At 49.2% G+C, this 21,332-nt stretch overlaps 1 protein-coding gene across 3 annotated transcripts; it reads left to right on the top strand.

Moving 5' to 3' along the window:
- Positions 1 to 21,289, top strand: Dnaaf1 (dynein axonemal assembly factor 1). 3 transcript variants are annotated; one of them, XM_063247720.1, is made up of 13 exons: positions 1 to 287; positions 2,911 to 3,046; positions 3,668 to 3,759; positions 6,715 to 6,936; positions 7,067 to 7,233; positions 9,084 to 9,205; positions 12,324 to 12,350; positions 12,849 to 13,015; positions 14,707 to 14,874; positions 17,803 to 17,915; positions 19,276 to 19,335; positions 20,108 to 20,453; positions 20,974 to 21,289. In XM_063247720.1, the coding sequence occupies exons 1-13, from the start codon at positions 164 to 166 to the stop codon at positions 21,075 to 21,077; spliced, it is 1,848 nt and encodes a 615-aa protein (XP_063103790.1). In that variant the 5' UTR covers positions 1 to 163; the 3' UTR covers positions 21,078 to 21,289. The 3 variants fall into 3 exon arrangements, with proteins under 3 accessions (XP_063103790.1, XP_063103789.1, XP_023423173.1); XM_063247719.1 differs by having other exon boundaries at positions 14,707 to 14,883; XM_023567405.2 differs by lacking the exon at positions 12,324 to 12,350 and having other exon boundaries at positions 14,707 to 14,883.
- The last annotated feature ends 43 nt before the right edge of the window (positions 21,290 to 21,332 follow it).

The following is a 21,332-nucleotide window of genomic DNA, read 5'->3' as shown; positions in this document are numbered from 1 at the left end:
CCTACGCCGAGTGCGCATGCGTAACGTATAGTTGCCGTGACGACCAGGGAAGCGTTGGATTGCGTGCTAACAGGCACTGGTGTCTTTGAAGAAGAAAAGCGAGGCTTCCTTACTGGGACTGGCGAGCTACTGCTGCGAGGTGTTCGGTGTCAGAGAAATAAGCATGCACCCCGAGGCCTCGGAGCCCGCGGTGGAGCGGGTAGCGGAGCTGGACTGCGCTCAAGACCCCGGTGTAGAGGAGTCCGCGAGTGACCACGGCGACGTGAACCAAAGGGCCAGCAAAGAAGGTGCCGACCCCTTCCGGGGAGGCAGAGGGGAGCAATGGGCCGAGCCTGATCTTCACAGCCAGTAGTAGCCGTAATAATAATAACGACCAACAAATTTTAAAGATTTGCCAAGCGTTTGTTGCTTCGTTCTCTGCCCAGCATTTAAACGTGCTCCCAACTGATTGCCCTTAACTAGTCAGATACAGAACGGACACTCAGATTTGGTCAGTCAGACCCCAAAGCTCAAGCCCTAACACAGCACATGTTGTTCTCTCCCCCAACTTTTGTTTTGAATGTATCTTTTTTTTCTTCTTCTTCTTCTTTTTTTGGTACCGGGGATTGATCTCATGACCTTGTGCTTGCCAAGCGGGCACTTACACCACTGAGCTAAATCCCTGGCCCCTGAATGTATCCTTTTATTGCTATGATCATATGAAAGCCAAAGTTTTCTCTCCTTGTAGACTGCAAGCAGACATCAGAGCAGCCCATCCCGGTAGATTAGAATTAAAGCGCTGGACGCGTGCCTGGGGCCAGTGAGTGACTGCTCACCTAAGTTTCCAACAATGGGCTAAAAATAGGCTTCAGATTTTGCTTCCTTTAGGCTTGGGCCCTATGGGAAACCTTTAGTTACTAGATTTATATTTGAACCCAGCCATCAAAACATCTTGAGCTGCCGTTGCTCAAACTCTGGAAGGCAAATTGTATGAGGTCTAAGGCATTGATATTGCTCAGTGTAAAACCTTAGACTTTCAAGTCAGTCATGTTGGGTTCAGACTGTCACTGTCAGCTCCCCAGCTAAAGCTCAACATCGCTGAACCTCAGTCTCCTCATCTATAACCAGGATAATTATACAGAGATATACAAAGATATTTATAGTAAAAGTTTCTGGCATGTACTGGGCACTAATAAATGACAGCCTTGCTTGTTAATATTATCAGTCATTTATATGCCGAATACACATTATTTATTCCACAAATATTTATCTAGTTCCACTTGTGGCTGGACAGTGTATGCAGTGAGAAAGCAAAAGGCAGCAGACACAGTCCCCCACACACAAGTGCTTAGGCTCATTCAGTAGACCAAATGCACGAAGCAGCCACCAGCCTTCAAAATTACGTGCAACTGAGTTGACCAAGTTTGATTGATCTTTTAAAAACCTTAAGCACACTTTAATGTGCTCATTTTATTTATACCAAAAGTATTCCCAACATTTCATGATCTTTGTTTCTTTTTTTTTTTATCCTTTTTTTTTTTTTTTGTCTTTTTCATTTTTATTGGGACCAGGGATCGAACTCATGACTACCTGCTTTCAAGTCAGGCGCTTATGCTGCTGAGCTAAATCCCCAGCCCTGATCTTTGTTTCTTTTCATGCATTTAATATTTTCTCTTTTCTTCCTTTTATTTTGTGTTTACTTTTTGCTTTTTGAAACAGGATCTTGCTATATAGTTTAGGCCTTGAACTAACTATGTATCTCAGAATGATGGTATTCCTCCTGCCTCAGCTTCCTGAATCCTGGTGTTACAGGCGTGCACTATCATATTTGTCGTGTGTGTGTGTGTGTGTGTGTGTGTGTGTGTGAGAGAGAGAGAGAGAGAGACAGACAGACAGACAGACAGACAGAGTCAGAGAGGGACAGTGAGAGAGATTAGAAACTGAATCCAGGGTTGGGGATTTAGCTCAGCGGCATAAGCGCCTGCCTTGCAAGCAGGCAGTCGTGAGTTCAATCCCCGGTACCGATAAAAAGGAAAAAGACAAAAATAAAATTGGAAAGAAACTGAATCCAGAGCCTTCAACTCAGCTACATCCTCAGCCCTTGTTTTTATTTATTTATTTTATTTTGAAACAGGATATTGCTAAATTGCTAAGTTGCCCAGGCTGAGCTCAAACTTTCAGTCCTCCTGACTCAGCCTCACAGAGTGCTGGAGTTACAGGCACACCCCATCATACCTGGCTCTGAGAAATTTTTTTCAAAGTCAAAAGGACAGAGAACATTGTAACAAATAACAGTACCCATGTATTATCACCAAGAACCGAAAACAAGTAGTATTTTGTCATATTTCTCTAGTCTTCTTTTAGTTAAGGAAAAAAACATTTCACATAAAGTTGATATTTATCTCCCTATATTCTTGTCTTTTCCTTGTCCAGAATTTCTTAAGGGGTCTTTAATCACTTCTCCATTACATGTATCTTTAAATAATCCATAACGCTGACTTGCATGTTTTTAATTTACATCAATAGGATCTTTTATGAAAGCATGCTTTTTGCACTCTGTGTATATTTCTGAGAATAATCCTATTGATTGATGTAGCTATTAGTGCATTATTTCCCAAAGTAGAAGAGAAATTTATTGTTTTATGTAAGTCTCTCTCGATACACATTTGCTGTATTAAGAGTTTTAGGCTGCTATAAATAAGGCAAAAACAAATTACCTTTACATATGTTTTCATGTGCAATTTACACGTGTTGTAGATGATGAGCTAAGAAGTGAAATTTATGGTATTTGCCAGGTTTTAAAAACTGTTGCACATTTAAAGACTTTTAGCGTTCCATACTAGAAGTGGGCAGTTTTTAATCAGGTTGAAATTGGGGGCTTTTTTTGTATGTTTCTTGATCTCTGTAAACCAGATCTCTCTTATTTTACAGAAATTGATGACCCTAAGAAAATACATGTGGGTCCTTCTGACATACCCTGCCAAAACCAGCAAAATCAGAGTGGTGACAGCAAATCAGTCAGTCACTTAGCAGAGCCAAGAAGTGACAGAGAAGACCAGGGGCCCAGGTATGTGGACCTCTGTACAGGCAATCACTCCCCGTAAAGGCAGAAAGATGGAGGCTCATAGAGACCGAAGAGCCCACTCATCATCTGAGAATTGTTAACGAGTGGAGTCTGGCTGGCTGGTGCTGTTTCTATGGCACAACTAACCACATGCTGTTAAACTTTAATGTTAGGCCTGGGGAAAGAGACATCTCTAGTTCTTGATAGTGCTATTGAGTATTTTACTATGACTTAAAATGCAATTTTTAAGAATGCTGAAAGTAACATTGGGTGAGGTTCTAAAAGCTATCCCAAAAAGTAGAATTAGGAGGAAAAGAAAAGAGGAGTTGGAGAAATGAAAGGAGAAAAGAGATGGGAGGAGAAGAAAACAGGAGAGGGGAGGAGAGAAAAGAAGTGGGTATTTAAAATAAGTATCAGACATATATCAGGATGTAGAACTTTAGACATAAGGGGTTGGGGGTTTAGCTCACCAGCATAAGTGCCTGTTTGGCAAATGCCAGGTCATAAGTTCCATCTCCAGTACCAAAAAAGAATTTTAGACAAGTAAGTACAATAATGAATTTTTGGGATACATTTTATAATAATTTCTTGTCCATGTCTTTTTTTTTTTTTTTTTTTTGACAGAATGACAAAACAATTCCTACAAAAACTCTGTAAGCAACACAAGCTTTACATTACTCCGGCACTGAATGACGTGCTGTATTTACATTTTAAAGGTAAGAGCCTCGGAGAGGAGATGCTCACTGTCAGCTGGAAAGACCTTAGTGCTATCAAAAAGTGCCTGCAAAGGTCATCTTTAGCATTCAGGTTACGTGTAAGTGGGAATGTCAGAGTTTAGGGGAGCTTTATGGAAAAATAAGGCTGGGGATTTAGCTCAGCGGCTCAAACACTTGCCTGAGAAGTGTGAGGTTGTGAGTTCGATCACCAGTACAAAAAAAAGTTACAGAAAAGTCATATTTCTATTCAGGAAAAGTCTTGTTTGAATAGAGTTCACAAACAGGGTTATCGCTGACTTACAGGTATCCAGAAAATACACTGGTATCTGTTATGTTGCCTAAGAGCATACGACTTTTCCAAAGCAGAAAGGTAGTCTGTGAAAACTCTGGACTTGTGAAGGCTTGAAGAGTGGTGCAGAAATCAAGGCTCTTGGGGAGCCTCCAGAAGGAGACGTGGGGAGGGCGGCAACTGTTGGACTCAGGCTTGGTGTTTGGCAGCCCGTGCAGCTCTATATCAGGGCGGGGCTCTTCCTAGCGATGATAAAGAGGGGCCAGTGCTCCCAGGCTATGCTGAGCTCGGTGGCCGGCCTGCAGCATCGGTCAGTTTGTACATTTGTGTATTCAGCAAGTGTTTGCCAAGAGCTTTCTGTGAGCTGGGGACCATGCTTGGTGCCAAGAATGCAGAAATGGATGTGGCACGGATGTGGCTTGGGGGCTGGGATGGCCACCAAGAAGGATGATGCTGAGCCAGGGGGTGCACACAGGACCTGTGCAGCACAGGCGTCTTGGGATTTGGATGACTTCTTACTGGTCTCTGCACCCCCAGAACTGTCCACCCAGCATCTAAGTGTAGCAGTGGGTAGGGTAACCTGGGAGGACAGCCCCAGACACCGACACTAGTGGTGGGGAAGAAGACCCAGCAAGCCAGGCCAAGTAGAAAGAGTTGGGGAGGCAGAGGAACCCAGGGGAGGTATCAGTGTGACTTATCGTTGCCGCAGAAGAAGTCATCCTGAAACTTAGCAATTAAAACACAAGTTCATTAAGTCAGTCTTTTTTCTGAGGGCCACCAGTCCAGAAGTGATTAGCTAGGTGCTTCCAGCTTGGGGTCACTCACGAGGCTATAACAGGATGGATCACCTGGCATCTGGAATCTGAAGCCTTGCTGGGGCTGGAGAATCTCGTGGTCAGCCCTGCATAGGGAAAAACTACATGAGAAGCATCAGTTGGTTTGGACCTTACTCATGTTCTCAGTCAGACAATAAACAGTTTGAAACAGAAGGCAAGAAACCTGAACAGTGATGCACCAATGGGTCACCTTAAAGAATTATTGCTTAGCTGTCTCAATGACACTTTCTTGTCTGTTTGGGAACTGGGGGTGCTAGATAAATGCTCAACCACTAAGCTACACCTTTTTAAGACAAAAAGGGTCCTTTTTAGAGATGGTGACTTCAGTATGAAGTCTGGTGCAGCCAGAAGGATTCTGAGGCTATCAAAAAAAGCTTAATGAAAGAACTTCTAAAAATCTTTCCATACAGTACCCGTTTAATGTATTCTATGGTTTTAATTGTGTTAAGTCTACAAGAAGTTTGAAAGTGGGGAGGAAAAAATAAAAACATCTTGATCACCGGGGTGGAGGAGCATGAGAAAATTTTTTCTACTTCACATTAATATTAAAATTTTTTATTCAAAACTTTTCCAGACAAAATATATAACTTTTTAAAATTTTATGTAATAGATAAATGATGAATTATAAATTGATTATGTGTAAATAAAACAGACAATGTTTGTTTCCCTAGCCTCAATTTTGACTCACAAAACTGAAAAGTAAGCTGGGCATGGTGGTGGATGCCTGTAATCCCAGCACTTGGGAGGCTGAGGCAGAATTACAGATTTGAAGCCAGCCTAGCGTACATAGCAAGACTATATTTTTTAAAAAAATTAAAAAGAAAACCTGAGAAATGAACAATCCAAGGCCCACAGTTTGCACTGGCTTTGGGCTTAGCTCGGTCCTGGGCCTGAAGTTTCCCCCCAGGCTTCTCTCTGCTTTCCTCAGCCACACCTCCTCTGTGCTGGCTCCTGCAGGGCAGGACCGCCCCTCATTCACCGCCACTGCAGCCTTTGGGCGGGTGACTGCTGCAGTGCCAGGCATTGCCCAACCAAGTAGGCAATTCTAGCAGGAAGAGGCCTTCTTTCCCGGGAAGCCAGCAAAACTCCCCAGCATTCATCAAAATTGGCTCTGCCTGGCTAGGTGTGACCCTCTCCAAAAGAATCGCTGTGACTCTGGCTATCCAGAGACCCTTGGCGCAGTGGTAGGAGAGCAATGGTGGTCTAAAAAAAAATAGTTGTCACCAAATAAGATGTAGCTAGGTATCTTAGTCCCATCAGGGCTGCTGTAGAGACTGGGAAGTCCAGGGTCAAGGTCTGGCAAATTCAGTGTCCGGTGAGGGCCCCTTTCTGGGTCACAGACAGAGCCCTCTGTTTGGATTCTCACATAATGTGGCGGGTAAGGGAGCTCTCAGAACCTCTTATAAGGGCACTAATCTCATGTAAGGGTGGGCTCCATGCTCATGGCCCAGTCCCTTTCCCAGGGCTCCCACTCCTGCTACTCTCATAGCAGGGATTCAGATTTCAACACATGGCCAGCTGTAGTGGTACACGCCTGTAACCCCAGCATTCTAGGAGGCTGAGACAAGAAGATTATGAGTTTTGTGTCCAGCCTAGGCAACTTAGCAGCTTAATGAGACCCTGTCTCAAAAAACTAAAATAAAATGGCTAGGAATATAGGTCAGTATAAAGGCCCTGTGCTCCATCCCTGGTGCCAAAACAAGAGATTTCAATATATGAATTCTGAGAGTATACAAATGTTCATTCCCTAAGACAGACAAAACAAGGTGACCTTGAGCCCTCTCCCCTGTGTATTAGAGGCTGGATAGAAGCTCCCTTTCCTCTCCCCAGGGTTTGACTGCATTGAGAACCTAGAGGAATACACAGGTCTGCGCTGTCTCTGGCTGGAGTGCAATGGAATACAGAAAATCCAGAACCTGGAGGCTCAAACCGAACTGCGCTGCCTCTACCTGCAAGTGAACTTGATTCATAAAATCGAGAACCTGGAACCTCTGCAGAAGCTGGATGCGCTGAACCTCAGCAACAATTACATCAAGACTATTGAGAACCTCTGTAAGAGCCGCCTCCCTCCCTGCCTCGCGGCCACCTCCCAGGGGAGGAACCACCTCTAGGGGTTTCTGTCACTGATGAGAACCGAACCTTTCAGTTCTTGGTTGCTCTTTCCTGCTGTGCTTTCTTCCAGCGTGCCTGCCAGCACTAAACACTCTACAGATCGCCCACAACCAGCTGGAGATGGTGGAAGACATCCAGCACCTAGCAGACTGTTTGACACTCTGCGTCCTTGACCTTTCCCACAATAAGCTGCGCGATCCGGAGATCCTGAGTGTCCTGGAAAGCATACCTGATTTGGTAAAACAAAGCAAAACACCAACGTGCATTGTTTTATGTTCTGTAAACACCAATCTCTTTCCTTCCTCCTTTCCACCCTCCCTAGCTTCTGTCCTTTCCTTTCCATTCACTTCCCTTTTTTAACCTTCTTTCCTGTTTGTGCTTTTGCTGGAGCATCTTAAATATCTGCTGTCATGTCACTCACAGATACTTCACTGTGTGTCTCTAACAGATAAGGACTTTTAAAGTGTATCTCAATAATACTATTTTACCTAAAATAGATTGACCACATTTATAGTTAATCCATGTTCAGTTTTCCCCCATTTATCTTAAAAATAGGTTTTGACACTTGGGTTGTTGAAATCTAAACCAAATGCAGGTGCTGTCATTGGGTTACTGGTCAGTTTGGTCCCTTTAGTTGGTGACAACTCTCCTTCCCTGTTTTCCCCTCCTGTTAATCATTTTCCAGAGAAATTGGGGGTTTTATCCTGCAGTTTCCTTCATTGTGGATCTGGCTGATTGCATCCTCCTGGTGTCATTTGACATGTTCTGCTGTCCCCAGTAGTTCCTATAAACCGATGGCGTCAGAGACTTGGTTAACTCCTGGTTCACTGTTCTCCACTGCACCATGCCGGTGGTGCCTGCTCTCCACTTGCCTCTCTTTATAAATTTAAGACTGGGTAGTGGGTTCAGAGTTGCACTTGATCAGGCTATTAGGAAGCTCCCATTCATTACTCTTGGTCCTGTTTGGCAGCCAGTTAGGAACCCTGCCTAGATGTGCTCTTTCGTTAGGACGCCACAATGACTTTTTACATTTCTCTTATTCCTTCTGCATGGAACAGCTAGGATGCTTCTCCAAGTGACCTTCGTCCATCAGTACTGCTTTCTACTGAAAAGGCCAGCATACATGTTTGTGTCTTTCCTTCCACCTTACTCATTTACCAAAACAAGTTGAGATCCTCACCCTCCAGTGGTGAGCCCCAAAGGCTAGTCTTTCGTTGGCATCATGATACGTTCACAGATGGAGTTTGGAAGTGCTAAACTGTTGTGTAATGCGTTTACCTTCTGCAGCAACATAAAGCAGGCTAGATATGAAAAATACTGTTTTGGTTCCATTTCACGTTGCAGTCCAGGCTGGCCTCAAACTCCTGGAGATCCTCTTGCCTCAGCCTCCTGAGTGCTGGGATTACAAGTGTGCATTGCCATGCCTGGCTTAGACATAAAAAATATTTAATGACAATCACAGACAGATTTAAAATGATTCATTCACTCTTAACCATTCACCTTCTTTGAGCTTCTTTGGCAAGCGGGGAGGTTGGCATTGGCAGATGAGGGAGTGCCAGGCCTCTGCTGGCCCTTCCTCTTTTGTGGTCTCACCATGGCCACAAGCCCTGTGAGAAAGGCGCTCTGCACCACAGTGCTCCCAGTGGATAAGGACATTTTCCATCCTTTCCCTCAGTTCCTGCTCCTTATCTGTGACCACTGTGAATGTCCTCTTAAAATGGGCGTGGCTGGGAAAGACAGAAACAGTCAGACCAAGATGCACTTCAGTTCCTGAGAGATTGAGCAGCAAAACGAATAGAATCACTGCCCTTGGGAAGAGGCTCGGGAAATGTGCCCCGGTACGCTCAGGAGGTCCGAGCTCTGCCGCTGAAGCAGAAAAGGCAGCTCAGTGCTGAGGCACCAGAGCAGTAAATCCTTCTGATGTCTCTAATCAGGCCCCAGAACGGGACGCTGCCGCTTCCCTTTTGCTCAAGAGCGTACATTGTATTGATTTGTGCTGAATCCAGCACATGCGCCACACTGGACCCCGCGTGTGGCCTTTTACCCTGTCTTTCCTCAGCAGCTCCCCCTGCTCGTTTGCTTTCCAGCGGGTGCTGAACCTGATGGGGAACCCAGTGACCAAGCAGATTCCTAATTACCGCAGGACAGTCACTGTGCGCCTGAAACACCTCACTTACCTGGATGACAGGCCAGTTTTCCCAAAGGACAGGTAAGCAGGGAGGAGCCTCTGGGTCTTATTTGGGTATTTAACAGTTCCGTAAGCATAATATGAGGCTTTTAAAATTTCTGATTTTTGTGCATCTTCACACATCCTTATATGCCCTTTGGACGCAGGTTTAATGGCCACATAATCTGCCTGTAGTAGGGTCTGGGCACTCACTGATAGAGTCTTACTCTCCTTTGATAACTGTCCTTATAGGTGAGTTGTTTTGTTTTGTTTTGTTTGTTTTTACCTCATTGCTACAAGTTTCTTTGGGATTGGAATTCTCAGAGTCATACCACTGGGTTAAAGAATGTGGTTTGAGGGGGCTGGGGATTTAGCTCAGTGGCATAAGTGCCTGCCTGGCAATCACAAGGTTGTGAGTTTGATCCCCAGTACCACACACACACACACACAAAGAATGTGGTTTGAACCCAGGTATGGTAGTGCATGCCTTCAAACCCAGCCTGAGCAATTTACAGACACTGTGTCAAAATTTAAAAAAGAAAATCACTAGGGCTGTAGCTCAGCGCAAAAGCCCCGGATTCACTGAGGTTAATGCCCAGTAAAACAGTCACACACGCGTACAGTTTGAGACTGAAAAAGCTCTAGTTTCTAATTGTTGTTTCAAGCGTTGATAGCAGTTTACAATCTCTCCAGACACAACCTGTGAAGGAATCTTTGCCAGTCACTGGATGAGTGAAAATGGTATCTCATTGTTTAAAGTTTGCGTTTTTGGGTAACTGTTGAGGCTGGTCATTTTCCTGTCCCTCTTCTGTGAATAGTCTGCTCACGACTTCTTCCCCATTACCTTGTTTAAAATGAGTTTTTGTTTGCTTTGCAGTATTAGGAATTAAACCCAGGGCCTCACCAAAGCTAGGCAAGCACTCTACCACTGAGCTATATCCCCAGCCCAGCGGGGCATAGTAGCCTGTAATTCCAACACCCATGAGACTGAGCCAGGAGGATCTCTGTGAATTTGAGGCTAGTCTGGGTTACACGGTGAGTTCAAGGCCAGCTTGAACTACATGTTAAGACCTTATCTCAAGGGCTGGGGATTTAGCTCAGCGGCATAAGCGCCTGCCTTGCAAGCAGGCAGTCGTGAGTTCGATCCCTGGTACCGATAAAAAATGAAAAAGACAAAAAAAAAAAAAAAAAAAAAAAAAAAGACCTTATCTCAAAACAGAATAAAACAAAGCAACTACACATACAAATCCATCCCCGGCCTTTTAAAAATTTTAATTTTGATAAGGCTCTCTCTACATTAATCAGGTTGGCCTTATACTTACAATCCTCTTTCCTTAGCCTCTTGTGGTTATTGTCACTACTTTTACTTGTGTGGTCCCCCACTGCATTTTTTTGAGACAAGGTCTCTCTGTGTAGCTCAGGCTGGCCCTGAACTCATGGCAATCCTCCTGCCTCAGTCTCCCAAATGCTAAGATTACAGATGTGTGCCACTATACCTGGCCTTGTATTTTTAATTTACTTTTGATATAGGTCAGACATAATTCTAACTTAAAATAAAACTATGTATTAACATGGAGCACTTAATACAAATTTTGAATCATAGGACATTTCAAAACGCACATGTGAGTTTGGTGCAGCTACCGATGTGACCAGGGTAGCACGGGCTGGCCGCAACCAGCACCCCACAATGGGTGCCGGCCCTGCCGCCCTGATGGCTGCAGGTGTGTGCTGCCTGCCCTCTGGAGGGACCACCTGACTTGCCACCCATCCTGTGTGGCACCTTCTGTCGCTTGTCATCTTGGGAGGCATCAAGAGCTGCTGCAGACTGGCTTCCTCCTCAAGGGCTGCTCCCCCACCCCAGCACACTGCAGGGCAACCCCACCAGGGAGCCCTGGTGCACGGAGGGGACGCCCTGGCCCCAACCCCTGTCTCGTGTGGTCCCTAGTACACAGCAGGGCTGCCTGGGGGTAAGAGGCTGGGACCAGAACAGCGTCTGTCCCATAGGGCCTTCTGTCTGTGGGACTTGCGGTCTTTCTCTGCTACAGTGTATGTTAAAACCCTGTTTCCAGATCCCTTCTGTGGCTTTGAGGTATCCAGAGCTGCTCTTTAAAGTTAAGCCTCCTGCTTTGAAGCCACTGGACTAAAAAACAAAACAAAACAACACAGATTTATTGAGCTGTATCTCCTTCATTATGTAATTTGCCCATTTAAATGCAACGGATCTCTGTGTATTTGCAGAGTGCTACAGCCGTGCCACAGTGAGTTTTTATTTCATCAGCCTGGAAGCAAAAACCGTCTCCATTGGCTGTCACTCCCGTGCCTTCCTCCCCCAGCACTGGGGACCACAGCGCACTGCCTGTGTCTGTAGATTTATTTGCCTGCTCTGGGCGTTCCGTACGGAAACGATCAGACCGTGTGCAGCCTCCGTGTCTGGCATCTCCACACTGCGTCCTGCTGTCAGGTCTCTCCCGTGGTGCACCCGGCACCTACGCTTCAGTCCTTTTTATGGCTGTATAACATTCCGTCCTGACCTGCCACTGCTGTTTTTCCATCCATTTCTGGAAATGTGTGTTTTCTGCTTTTTGGCTGTTGTGAGTAATGCTGTTATATTTGTGCATGCTGTTTGTGTAGATGTGGGTTTTGTTCTTTTGGTATATAGAAAGGAGTAGAATTGCTGGATCAAATAGGAACTTTCTCTCTATATATATATTTTTTGGTACTGGGAATTGAACTCAGGACCTTGCACTACCAGGCAGGTAGCATGCCACTGAGCTACATCCCTGGCCTCCTACTTTTCGCTTTTGAGGAACCACCAACTTATCTCCAAAGCTGCTGCAGTTTCCCAGTTCTTCCAGCAGTGCGTGCAGGTTCCAGCTTTCCCACGTCCTCACCGAAACACGCCGTCGCCGGCTCCTTACTTAGTCCCCAGGGCAGCGGGAAGTGGTGTCTCATTGTGGTTTTGATTTCATTGCTGAAGTCAAGCATCTCTTCAGCAGCAGTTTTAGGTAGCCTTTGGGAAAATGACTGTTCAGTTTCTTTGCTCAGGTTTTGAAACACGTAGACCTTTTAAAAGAGCAGTTTTAGGTCGACAGAAAAGTTGAGCAGGAAGCAGGAAGAGTTCCTTTGCCCTGACAGCTGTGTGCTACACTTACTGTTCCAGGCCAGGAGTTTACTACTCACTCACTAGGTAACGTACTTACGGGGCCACTCTTTGGGTTGTACAAATGCAGTCACGGGTGCCCCATTGCGGCGCCAGAGAGTGGAGTTGCATGGCCCTAAAAGGTCCCCACAAAACCCGTCTCCCGTCCCCGCCCCAGCCCCTGGCACCACTGTCCTTTAATGTCACCGTAGCTGTGGGTTTTCAGGATGCCCGGAGCTGGGAGCTTACAGCTGTTGTCTCTCAGACTGCCTTCCTCCGCTCACCACAGCTCTGTGGCCCGATACCTTCTATTTGTTGTTTGACCTTTTGCCTTTGGGGGACATCGAGGTTGCTCCTGGCTTCTGCTGATTAGAATGAAACTGCTATCAACCCACATGCAGGTCTTTAAGTGGATATAAGTTCTCCACTCTTGTGTCTTTTGTGGCCTTCGTTTCAATAGTGAAGGCACCAAGCAAGTCTGATCAGACAGCACCTGAGCGGGATTCACCCCCAGGTCTCCCGCTCCGGCTTGTTTCCCACACACAGAGCATGCGCGGAAGCCTGGGCCCGAGGAGGGTACGCAGCCGAGAAGGAGGAGAGAGAGAGCTGGGAGAGCAGGGAGCGGAAGAAGATCGAGGACAGCATCGAAGCCCTGGCCATGATCAAGCGGCGGGCAGAGGAGCGCAGGAGAGAGAGAGAAGGCCGAGAGGGAGGTACGCGCTGGCCTCCGGCAGTGCCACGCGGGTCAGGCCGGGCTGGGCCATCAGAGTCAGCCTCTGATGTGTGGGGTTTTTTGTTTGTTTGTTTGTTTTTTGAGCTATGGTCTCACTATGTAGCCCTTTAACTCCCTGCATAGTCCAGGCTGGCCTTGAACTCACGGTGATGATCCTCTTGCCTCAGCCTCCAGGGTGACGAATCATAGGCAGGCACTGCATCTGTGATTTCTGGAATCAAAACGTTCCAGATGAATGGCTGGATGGAGCCATGCCCACAGCAAGGTGTTGGGGAATGAGCTCAGGGCCCTCGGGCATGTCCCCTCCAGTCACCTCCATGTGCTGTATCCTGGAGGTGGAGCACCCCAGAGCTCAGGGCTTTTCACCGAAACTCCACTCCCTGGAGAACAGGGTGGGTGGGGCCTGCACCCCAAGCTTCTGTCCCTCATCCCTGGCTGCTGTTTGAGGGGGCAGCCCCCACCAGACACCCACCGAGGTCTCTTCACTGAAACAAAAGATGCTCTGGTCACTCTGGGAGGTAAAACAGTCCAGAAGCTCTGCACCCGGAGCTGGTTCTCCCCGGGGCCCATGTCTGCACCGGGCTCAGGCCCTGTGACTCTGGCCTCTTTGCTGTATCAAACCCACACGTCAGAGGGTTAGCGCAGCCTGATTTAGTCTCATCACAGGTCTGGAGGTGAGCTCCCACATGGGTCTCTTGGGGCTCAGGCTGAGGTATCTGGGGACTCTGCTCCAGGAGGAGGCATGCAGAATCTTGCCGCTTGCAGCTCTGGTGGTGGTGGCAGCCACCTCCCATGGCTCAGGGCCCCACCCTGCATGCCAGCAGGGCAGCATCTCCATGTATCTGTGCTCACTGTCTACCCCCTCTCATCAGAGGGATGGCCTGCACAGGGTGGAGCACATCCCCACTCTTTTTAAATTTTAAGCAAAGATCTTCCCATGTTATACAGGGTGGCTTTGAAATCAGCATCCTGCTGCTTCAGCTTCCCAAGGAATTTACATTTTCTCTTGAACCATTTGAAAGTAAAGGCAGACGTTGTGTTCTTTAAACCCCAACACTCCTGCAGGCATCGCCTCTGGACCTCCTGCCTGACATCCGTCTCAATGGCTGTGTCCTTTCCATTAAGTGGGGGGCTCAGCAGTCTCTTCTGGAGAACTGAGCATCTTTGATTTAGGTGTGAACAACACTCCTAAACGTGTGTGTGCATGTATGTGCACTAATACTGGAGATTAAAGCCAGGGCCTTAGCAGTGAGCTACACCCCCAGCCATTTTATTAGTCTAATTTTTGTAGTTTTTAAATTGTTTTGCTTTTTTTTTTGAGGCAGGGTCTGGCCTTGAACTTGGATATGTAGCCCAGCCTTCCCTTGAATTCTTGGCAGTCCTCCTGCCTCAGCCTCCTGAGTGCCGGAATTGCAGGTCTGCACCAGCTGCCTGGCTGTTTTTTAATTTTTAAGAGGGGGTCCTCAGTCACTTGCCAAGGCTGGGCTTGAACTTGTAATCCTCCTGCCTCAGCTTCCCAGAGGCAGAGTTCAGACATGGGTCACCATTCCCAGCTTTCTGGGCTCTTCCTTTCCAGCACACCTGGCACCTCCAGGGTGCTCAGCACAGAAGGGCACCACCCTGTGCTCCCCCCCCATGGTACCACGCTCACCTTTGACCTTCCCCATGTAGGAGGGATGCCACCGGCAGTCACTAGGGACCCACAGGAGCAGCCACCCGTGGCAGGAGACATGCAGCAGAAGATGGAGCTGTTTGTGGAGGACAGCTTCAAGGCCAAGGATGAGCTGTTCCCAGAGGAGGCCAGCGGGGAAGAGGCTCAGAACCCCGAGCCCCTGGAAGGTAACTGGGGTGAGCAAGGGTCCCTCCTGGGGTCTGCGCCTCACCCTTCTACTGCTCCAATGACAAAGCACACAAGCGACTCCACGTCCAAGGGCAGCAGGAGCCACAGAAAAGAGATTTTGTAGTAACCATGTTAAAAAAAAACATATAAAGCTGTTAGCAATGTATAGTGTGAGCAAAATAAGTGGCATAAATGAAAATTGATCGCAGCAGCACTGGGCATACAGCTGTAATCCCAACACTCAGGAGGATGAGGCAGGAAAATCACGGAGAACTCGAGGTCAGCCTAGGCTGTACCGTGAGACTATCTCAAAGCCACAAAAACAGAAGCACAAGACACATAGCCATGAATCCTCCTGAGATCCTCCGACTCTTCCCTAAAGCAAAATGAGCCTGAAAGGTGGACAATTTGAATGGATTCAGGACCTCAAAGCATCCACAACAGTGCAAGTAAAGACGTGAGAGGCCCTCCAGAACTGCTTCAGGGTGGCGATGAGGGGTGTGTTCCCATGAGAGAGCGTTCAGAGAGACTAATGATGATGTGTCCCTGACTGTTGAAAAAGTAAAACTCACCATATTTTTTTTTAATTTTTTTTTTGTCTTTTTCATTTTTATCGGTATTGGGGATCGAACTCAGGACCGCCTGCTTGCAAGGCAGGTGCTTACGCCGCTGAGCGAAATCCCCAGCCCCCATATTTTTTATCATACTTTGTTTATCTTCCTCTTACCAGTCCTGGGGATGAGCCCAAGGCCTTACCACTAATCCACATCCTAAAGGTCTCCCGTTTTTTCTTTTTAAGACAGAATCTCACACTGTAGCCAGCCTGGAACTCTCAGCAATCCTCCTGCCTCAGCCTCCCAAACACAGGGATTATAGGCATGCACCACCATGCCTAGCCCCCATTTTTTTTTTTTTTTAATTTTGAGACAAGGTCTTAATAAGTTGCTAAATTGGCCAGGCTGGGCTCCCATTTGTGATCCTCCTGCCTCAGCCGCCCAGGGTTCTGGGATTGTAGGTACACGCCACCATGCCTGGTCTTAGTGCTTCCATGAGTTGGGATTTATTAGCCACCTCCCTGATGTTCACTGCTAGTGGAGGAATCTCATAGCATGAGCTCTTCTAGAGAAACAGGTGTGAGGGAAGTGCAGATACCCACGGGGATGGACCGTGGGGGCTGCAGTCCTGTCAGATAGTAGGGTGGCAGTTCCCGATGCTGGGACTGAGCACCAGGTGAGTCAGAAGAGAAGGGGAGGAAGACAGCAAGGGGCCGGCTAGGCAGAGGCCCAGCGCAGGGCGCAGAGGGAAGGGCCAGCGGCTGGGGCCAGGGCCGGCTCCAGGGCCCAGCTGGGCCTCCTCAGGTGCTGGCCACTGCTCCTCTTCTGGCTCCTGTGGGGCACTGGGCTTCCGAGTCCTTCTAGAACTTGTTTTGATTTTGCCCTAGAGATCACCTCCGTGGCCTGACCATCCTGGGCTTCGGGAGGTTTCTCCCCGGCAAGGCCACACTTTCCCGAACGCCTTCCCCGATGGAGTTGACGGCCTGGGGTCTCCTTGCCCTCCTGGCCGCAGCTCAGCTGCTGTCACACACGGATCTTACAGGGCCCAGGCCCAGGCTCCCCCTGTGGGCCTTGGGTGGAGGGTTGCACTTGTACTTCCTCATTCGTACAAATTCGCACAAGTCCCGCCCCTCACGGCTGGGAGGCCTGGCATCCTGGTGGTGCAGGCAGGCAGGCAGGCAGGCAGGCAGGCCACTGCCTTCTCAGGGTTCCTGCTCCACAGCTGCATGGCAACTCCTCTGGGGCTCCCCTCCAGGTCACAGCAGGGAGGGCAGCTTCTGGTCTCCTGTCAGTCAGGGGTATTGTAATCCAAATATCATAATCCCTTTTCCAGTCCTACTCACAATCCAGAGTTATATTAATAATGCCACTGAAACACTATTGGAATATTCCGGCAGGTTAATACCAACCTACCACCTGCAGTGCAGCCCACGGTGAGAGTAAAGACACCAGGACAGATCCAAATGACACTTTAGTATGTCAACAGACATACTATGGGCAGCCAAGGGGTCTTAATTCCTGTCCAAGTGAAGATATACAGACCAAAGGCCTTGATCCAAGGCCTCTCCCAGGATGTGCGATCTCGTGAAGAAGGGGGTGGCTCCAGGGTGAGTGACAGTGAGGATGGCGGGAGTCACATGGGCAAGGCGGGCTGAGCTGGCCGGCGGAGAGCAGGCCCCTCTGCGGTGCGCAGGGAGAAGGGGGTGCGGGGAGACCAGTCTGTGTAACTTGACTGGGGAAGCATATCAATGAATTTAGGAAGCTGTTGCCTCAGTTTCCAGTATGTAAACTTTTGTGTCCTGAGAAGTCACAGCCTTTTATTTATTTATTTTGTCTGAGACAGGGTCTCACTATGTGGTTCAGGCTAGTCTTGGGCTCACTTTGTAGCCCAGGCTGGTCTCGAACTTGCAACAATTCTCCTGCCTCAGCCTCCCAAGTGCTGGGATTGCAGGAGTGCGCCACCATGCCCAGTTACAGCCTTTTATTTTGAGGCTCTACTCCACTGACAGTCCTGGAGCTATCTAGCTCTGCCATCCTGCTGCAGTCTACACAATGTGAGGAAACACAAAATTGTCCGGTCAGCCTGAGATTACTTACCAGTACCTTGGCTGGCTTTGTTTGCATCGCTAAGAGAGAAGCAAACAGCATAGCCAGCTCTGCACATATCAGTACGTGGAGACAGGGCCCAGTTTAAATGACACAGAGGTTCTGCACACAAGGAGAGCTGTCCACTTGCTTTTCTACAAGGGGCTGGAGGGTCTGTCCCCTGGCCTCAGCTGTTATTCATGTGCTTTGCCTCATGGTTGGCCGTTGGCACCAAAGTCCTCGGGTACAACTCACTTGGGACCAATGACTGCTTTTTATGCTCCTCAGAGCTGACCTCTGGTGTGGTGGCTGCTGAGGACTCGCTGGCTACTGAGCTTCATGGGACCGGAACTGAGGACACAGAAGCCATTGAGCAGGGGATAGAGAAGCTCTTCATCGCGGTACGGGGCGCACTCAGCCTTGGAGAATAGTGTCAGTCTGCACCTGTGTGCGCCTCACCACCTTCTGTGGTGTGGCCCTTGGGTGGCAGGTGGGGCCCCACGGGTCCTGTGCACAGTGGGACCTTCTTGGGTGGTGCAGGCACACGCAGTGTAGATCGGAAAGCGTGGCTCAGACACATCCCTGGAGCTGTGTCTGCCCAGCTCCAAACTCACTTTCCCCAAAGAAATCAGTTGCAGAGCGTTCAGCCCACTGGCTGCCCCGAGTCCCTCAGTCACCAGGGCCTCTGAACCTCAGGCCCGGCTGGCGTTCTGGCTTCCTGTTGGCTCCTCGCTCTCCAGATGTCCCTGCCCCAGTGTCCCTTGGGCCTATTGAGTGCATGTCAGATCCCATCAAGGCCACTCCTTCCTGGAGCTCTTCTCATTATGACAGTGGTCACACTGGCCTAGTGACAGCCACCAGGGGAACCCACGGCTTTGTCTGTGTCCCTGGAATGGGACAGGGCAAGTGCCCTTCAGCACCTGTCACCTCATCCCAGTGGTCGGCTGGTCCCCCCTTCCCCCGCTTGCCTCACTACCTTCTGCTAAACTTCTCAGCTGGCAGTCACCCTGCATCTCACAACTTCAGGACTCAGTGTTACGCTAATCATGGTTACTATTTTCAGTGGGTTTCTAGTTTTCTGGCTCCACAGATACTTGACAAAATTGAACAACTAATCACTGACCTGAGAACTGACCTTATAATTAGTAGCCAGTATTATTTGAGTTCTTACTCCATGTGTGGCATGGCCTACGGATGATGTGTACTGACTGATGCAGCCCTTCTAGTTTCTCTAAAAGGAACTTTACAGATGGAAAAACTGAGGCAGAGGGGTCAAACAGTGGCCCGGAGCCAACTAAGCAGCAGCATGGGAATCCTGTCCCGGGCCGAGTGGTGCGGGGTTCACAGGTCTAGTCACTGTGCTTCCCCACCAGCGTGCCGACTGCTTGCTTTGGAGGAAGACGTGAAACAAATGCAAACACAAAACTGAAAGGTCCGCCAGGTTTGGGGAGGGACAGAGTGGCCCACACAGGGACCTAGGGCTCATTTTTGCACAGGTACTTTAGAGTTGGGTCCCATTATTTCTCCCAAGATGAGCTAAAAGACTCTCTAAGAATAAAATGCAGATGAGGCGATCCTTCCCCCGTCACAGGCTGCAGGCCGCACTTTCCTAGACCTGACGCTCAGGAAGGCAGCGCTGGGCCGTGACGGTGCGAGTGACCCTCAGCTCTCCTCTGTGCCGCTTGCTGGCACCCAGAACTCCCTGGGTACCCTTCCGGTTACCCCGTGTCCCTGCTGACCTCGGCCCGCTGTCTCTTTCAGGACCTCCCTGATTTGGAAGATGTTGATGACACAGATGCAGCTTTGGAAGACCAGGACCAGGTATCAGTGCACCTCTGTCCCCCAGTCAGACGGAAGTCCACGTCGTTCTTGTCATTTACAATTTCCTCTTGAAAAGTCCCCTGACCAGAGGTAGCACTGCACACCCTCAGTTTTGCCTTCCCGAATGAACTGAAGCTCCTTGTTCCCGCCTGTTTTAAGGTTTTCTAATGACCCACCTGGCTTTTCCTGCGCATGCATGTTATTGGGATGGTAGCAGCTGTGTGGTGTACGTAATTACTGGAAGGCATTTCCTCCCCTTCTGGTGCATTTCTGTGTTCATCTGAGGAAAGCGTTCGACTACATATACTGAAGGAAGGAAAGAGAGGAGGGGACGAGGGAGCAGGGCCTCTCCACATGTCACCTGGCCACCCGCCCTTGGGCATTATCACGTGTCTGAGAGGAAGCATTGGACATCACCTTTGTGTGACGTGTCACTGTCAACGGAAACAGGCACTTGTGGCCATGGTTATGTGGAGGTGCCAGTGCCCAAGGCCACCTGGAGGGTGTCGAGCAGCGGCCAGGCCAGGTGGGGAGTGCAGTGTGGAGTCCTGGAGGGCGGGGGCAGGTAGCTGCAGTGCTCCACAGCAAGTGTGGCCAAGAAGCAGGCGATCCAAGGTCCTACTCCAGACGGGCACCATCCATTGTTCATGGGGTCACTGCTCTGTGGCCACACGCAGTAGTCAGTAATGCTCAGTGTAAAAGCAGGTTCAGCAGAGTGCGTCTTAGTGACCGTTGTGAAAACAGAAGGCAGAAACCCCTCTTCCCTCACCAGGTGCTGTGCTGTCCGAAGATCGAGGTCCTCTCAAGTGACGACAGTGGCACTGACCTGGATGACATGGGCCTTCCTGGCTCCGCACACTCACCCACAGGTGCCCTGTCAGGCATATTCGCAGTCTCTAGGGACACCTCAAAGAAGGCAAAGTCACCTTTCACAGACATTTTAAAAAAAGAAGTGATGAGAGATTTGAAAATTGAAAGCCAAGACACCGAGTCTCTGAGCCCACTCATTCAGGAGCTCGGCGAGGCACCCTCAGGCTGCGCACCAGCCTCTCCCTGCTACAGGACAGACGCTGCAGAGGACGGCGATAGGGACAGAGACATGCTGGCCTCCTCCCCAGGTGAAACACGCTGCTCCCTAGACCACTGAGAACCCAGCTCCAGATGACTGAGGGAGGGGGAAGCTGTACCTCGGCCCCAAGAACCCAGTTCCTGGACAGGCAACTCTGAAGCTGTGGCTGTGGGTGGCAGTGCTCAGCCCTCCGGGGCCTACTGACTGGCTGTCCTCTTGTCACGATCCCAGCCCTGGCCATTCCAGCCCTAGGCCTCTGTGGGGGGCAAGGGGGGATGTGGACAGCCTGCCTGGGGTGTGGGACAGAACAAGGTGCAGGAGAATCCTGAGCTGATGCACTAAGTGGGGACACTGTCCAGCGGGCACCCCTCATGCTGGTGGCGATGCTGTGGGGCAGCTTGTGAAGCTGGTTAGCACACACGGAGAACAAGCTAGGGGCCTTTATTGACACCCAGATGGGGTGTCGGGCTCACTATTCCCACTTCTGCCGTTTGCTGAGGTGCCCTGCCGGTGGGGGAAGGGTGGGTTGACTCCACTCCCAGGCTCCCCAATCACCCAGTTTCTCCCAGCCCTAGGACACAGAGCTGCCAAGGACCGAGTACAGCCAGAGGTGGCGCCTGAGGAGACTGGTGCGGGTGCAGGCCACGGGGACATGGAATCTGATTTGGGCTGAACACAAGGCCCCTGCCAGCGAGCCAGCAGGGACAGGTTACCTCCGCCGCCCAGAGTGCTGCCACTTGCTAAGCCTGCTCCGTGGCCTGGCCGTGACAGCTGCTCATGGGCCCCACTCACCCCTGGCTCAGAGCTTGTTTCTGTCACAGTGTACCTGTAACTGTACACACCTTGCTGGCATAATAAAAACCCAGCACCAGTGTGTTCCTAGAATGGCATTTGTGCAAGCTGTGTACACCCCTCGTGTTTGTCAGCC

The sequence above is a fragment of the Cavia porcellus genome, unplaced genomic scaffold, assembly GCF_034190915.1.
Source record: "Cavia porcellus strain 051 isolate PalLab524CR breed Dunkin Hartley unplaced genomic scaffold, mCavPor4.1 scaffold_4, whole genome shotgun sequence".
Classification (NCBI taxonomy): domain Eukaryota; kingdom Metazoa; phylum Chordata; class Mammalia; order Rodentia; family Caviidae; genus Cavia; species Cavia porcellus.
This window is presented reverse-complemented; position numbering and strand designations above follow the sequence as displayed.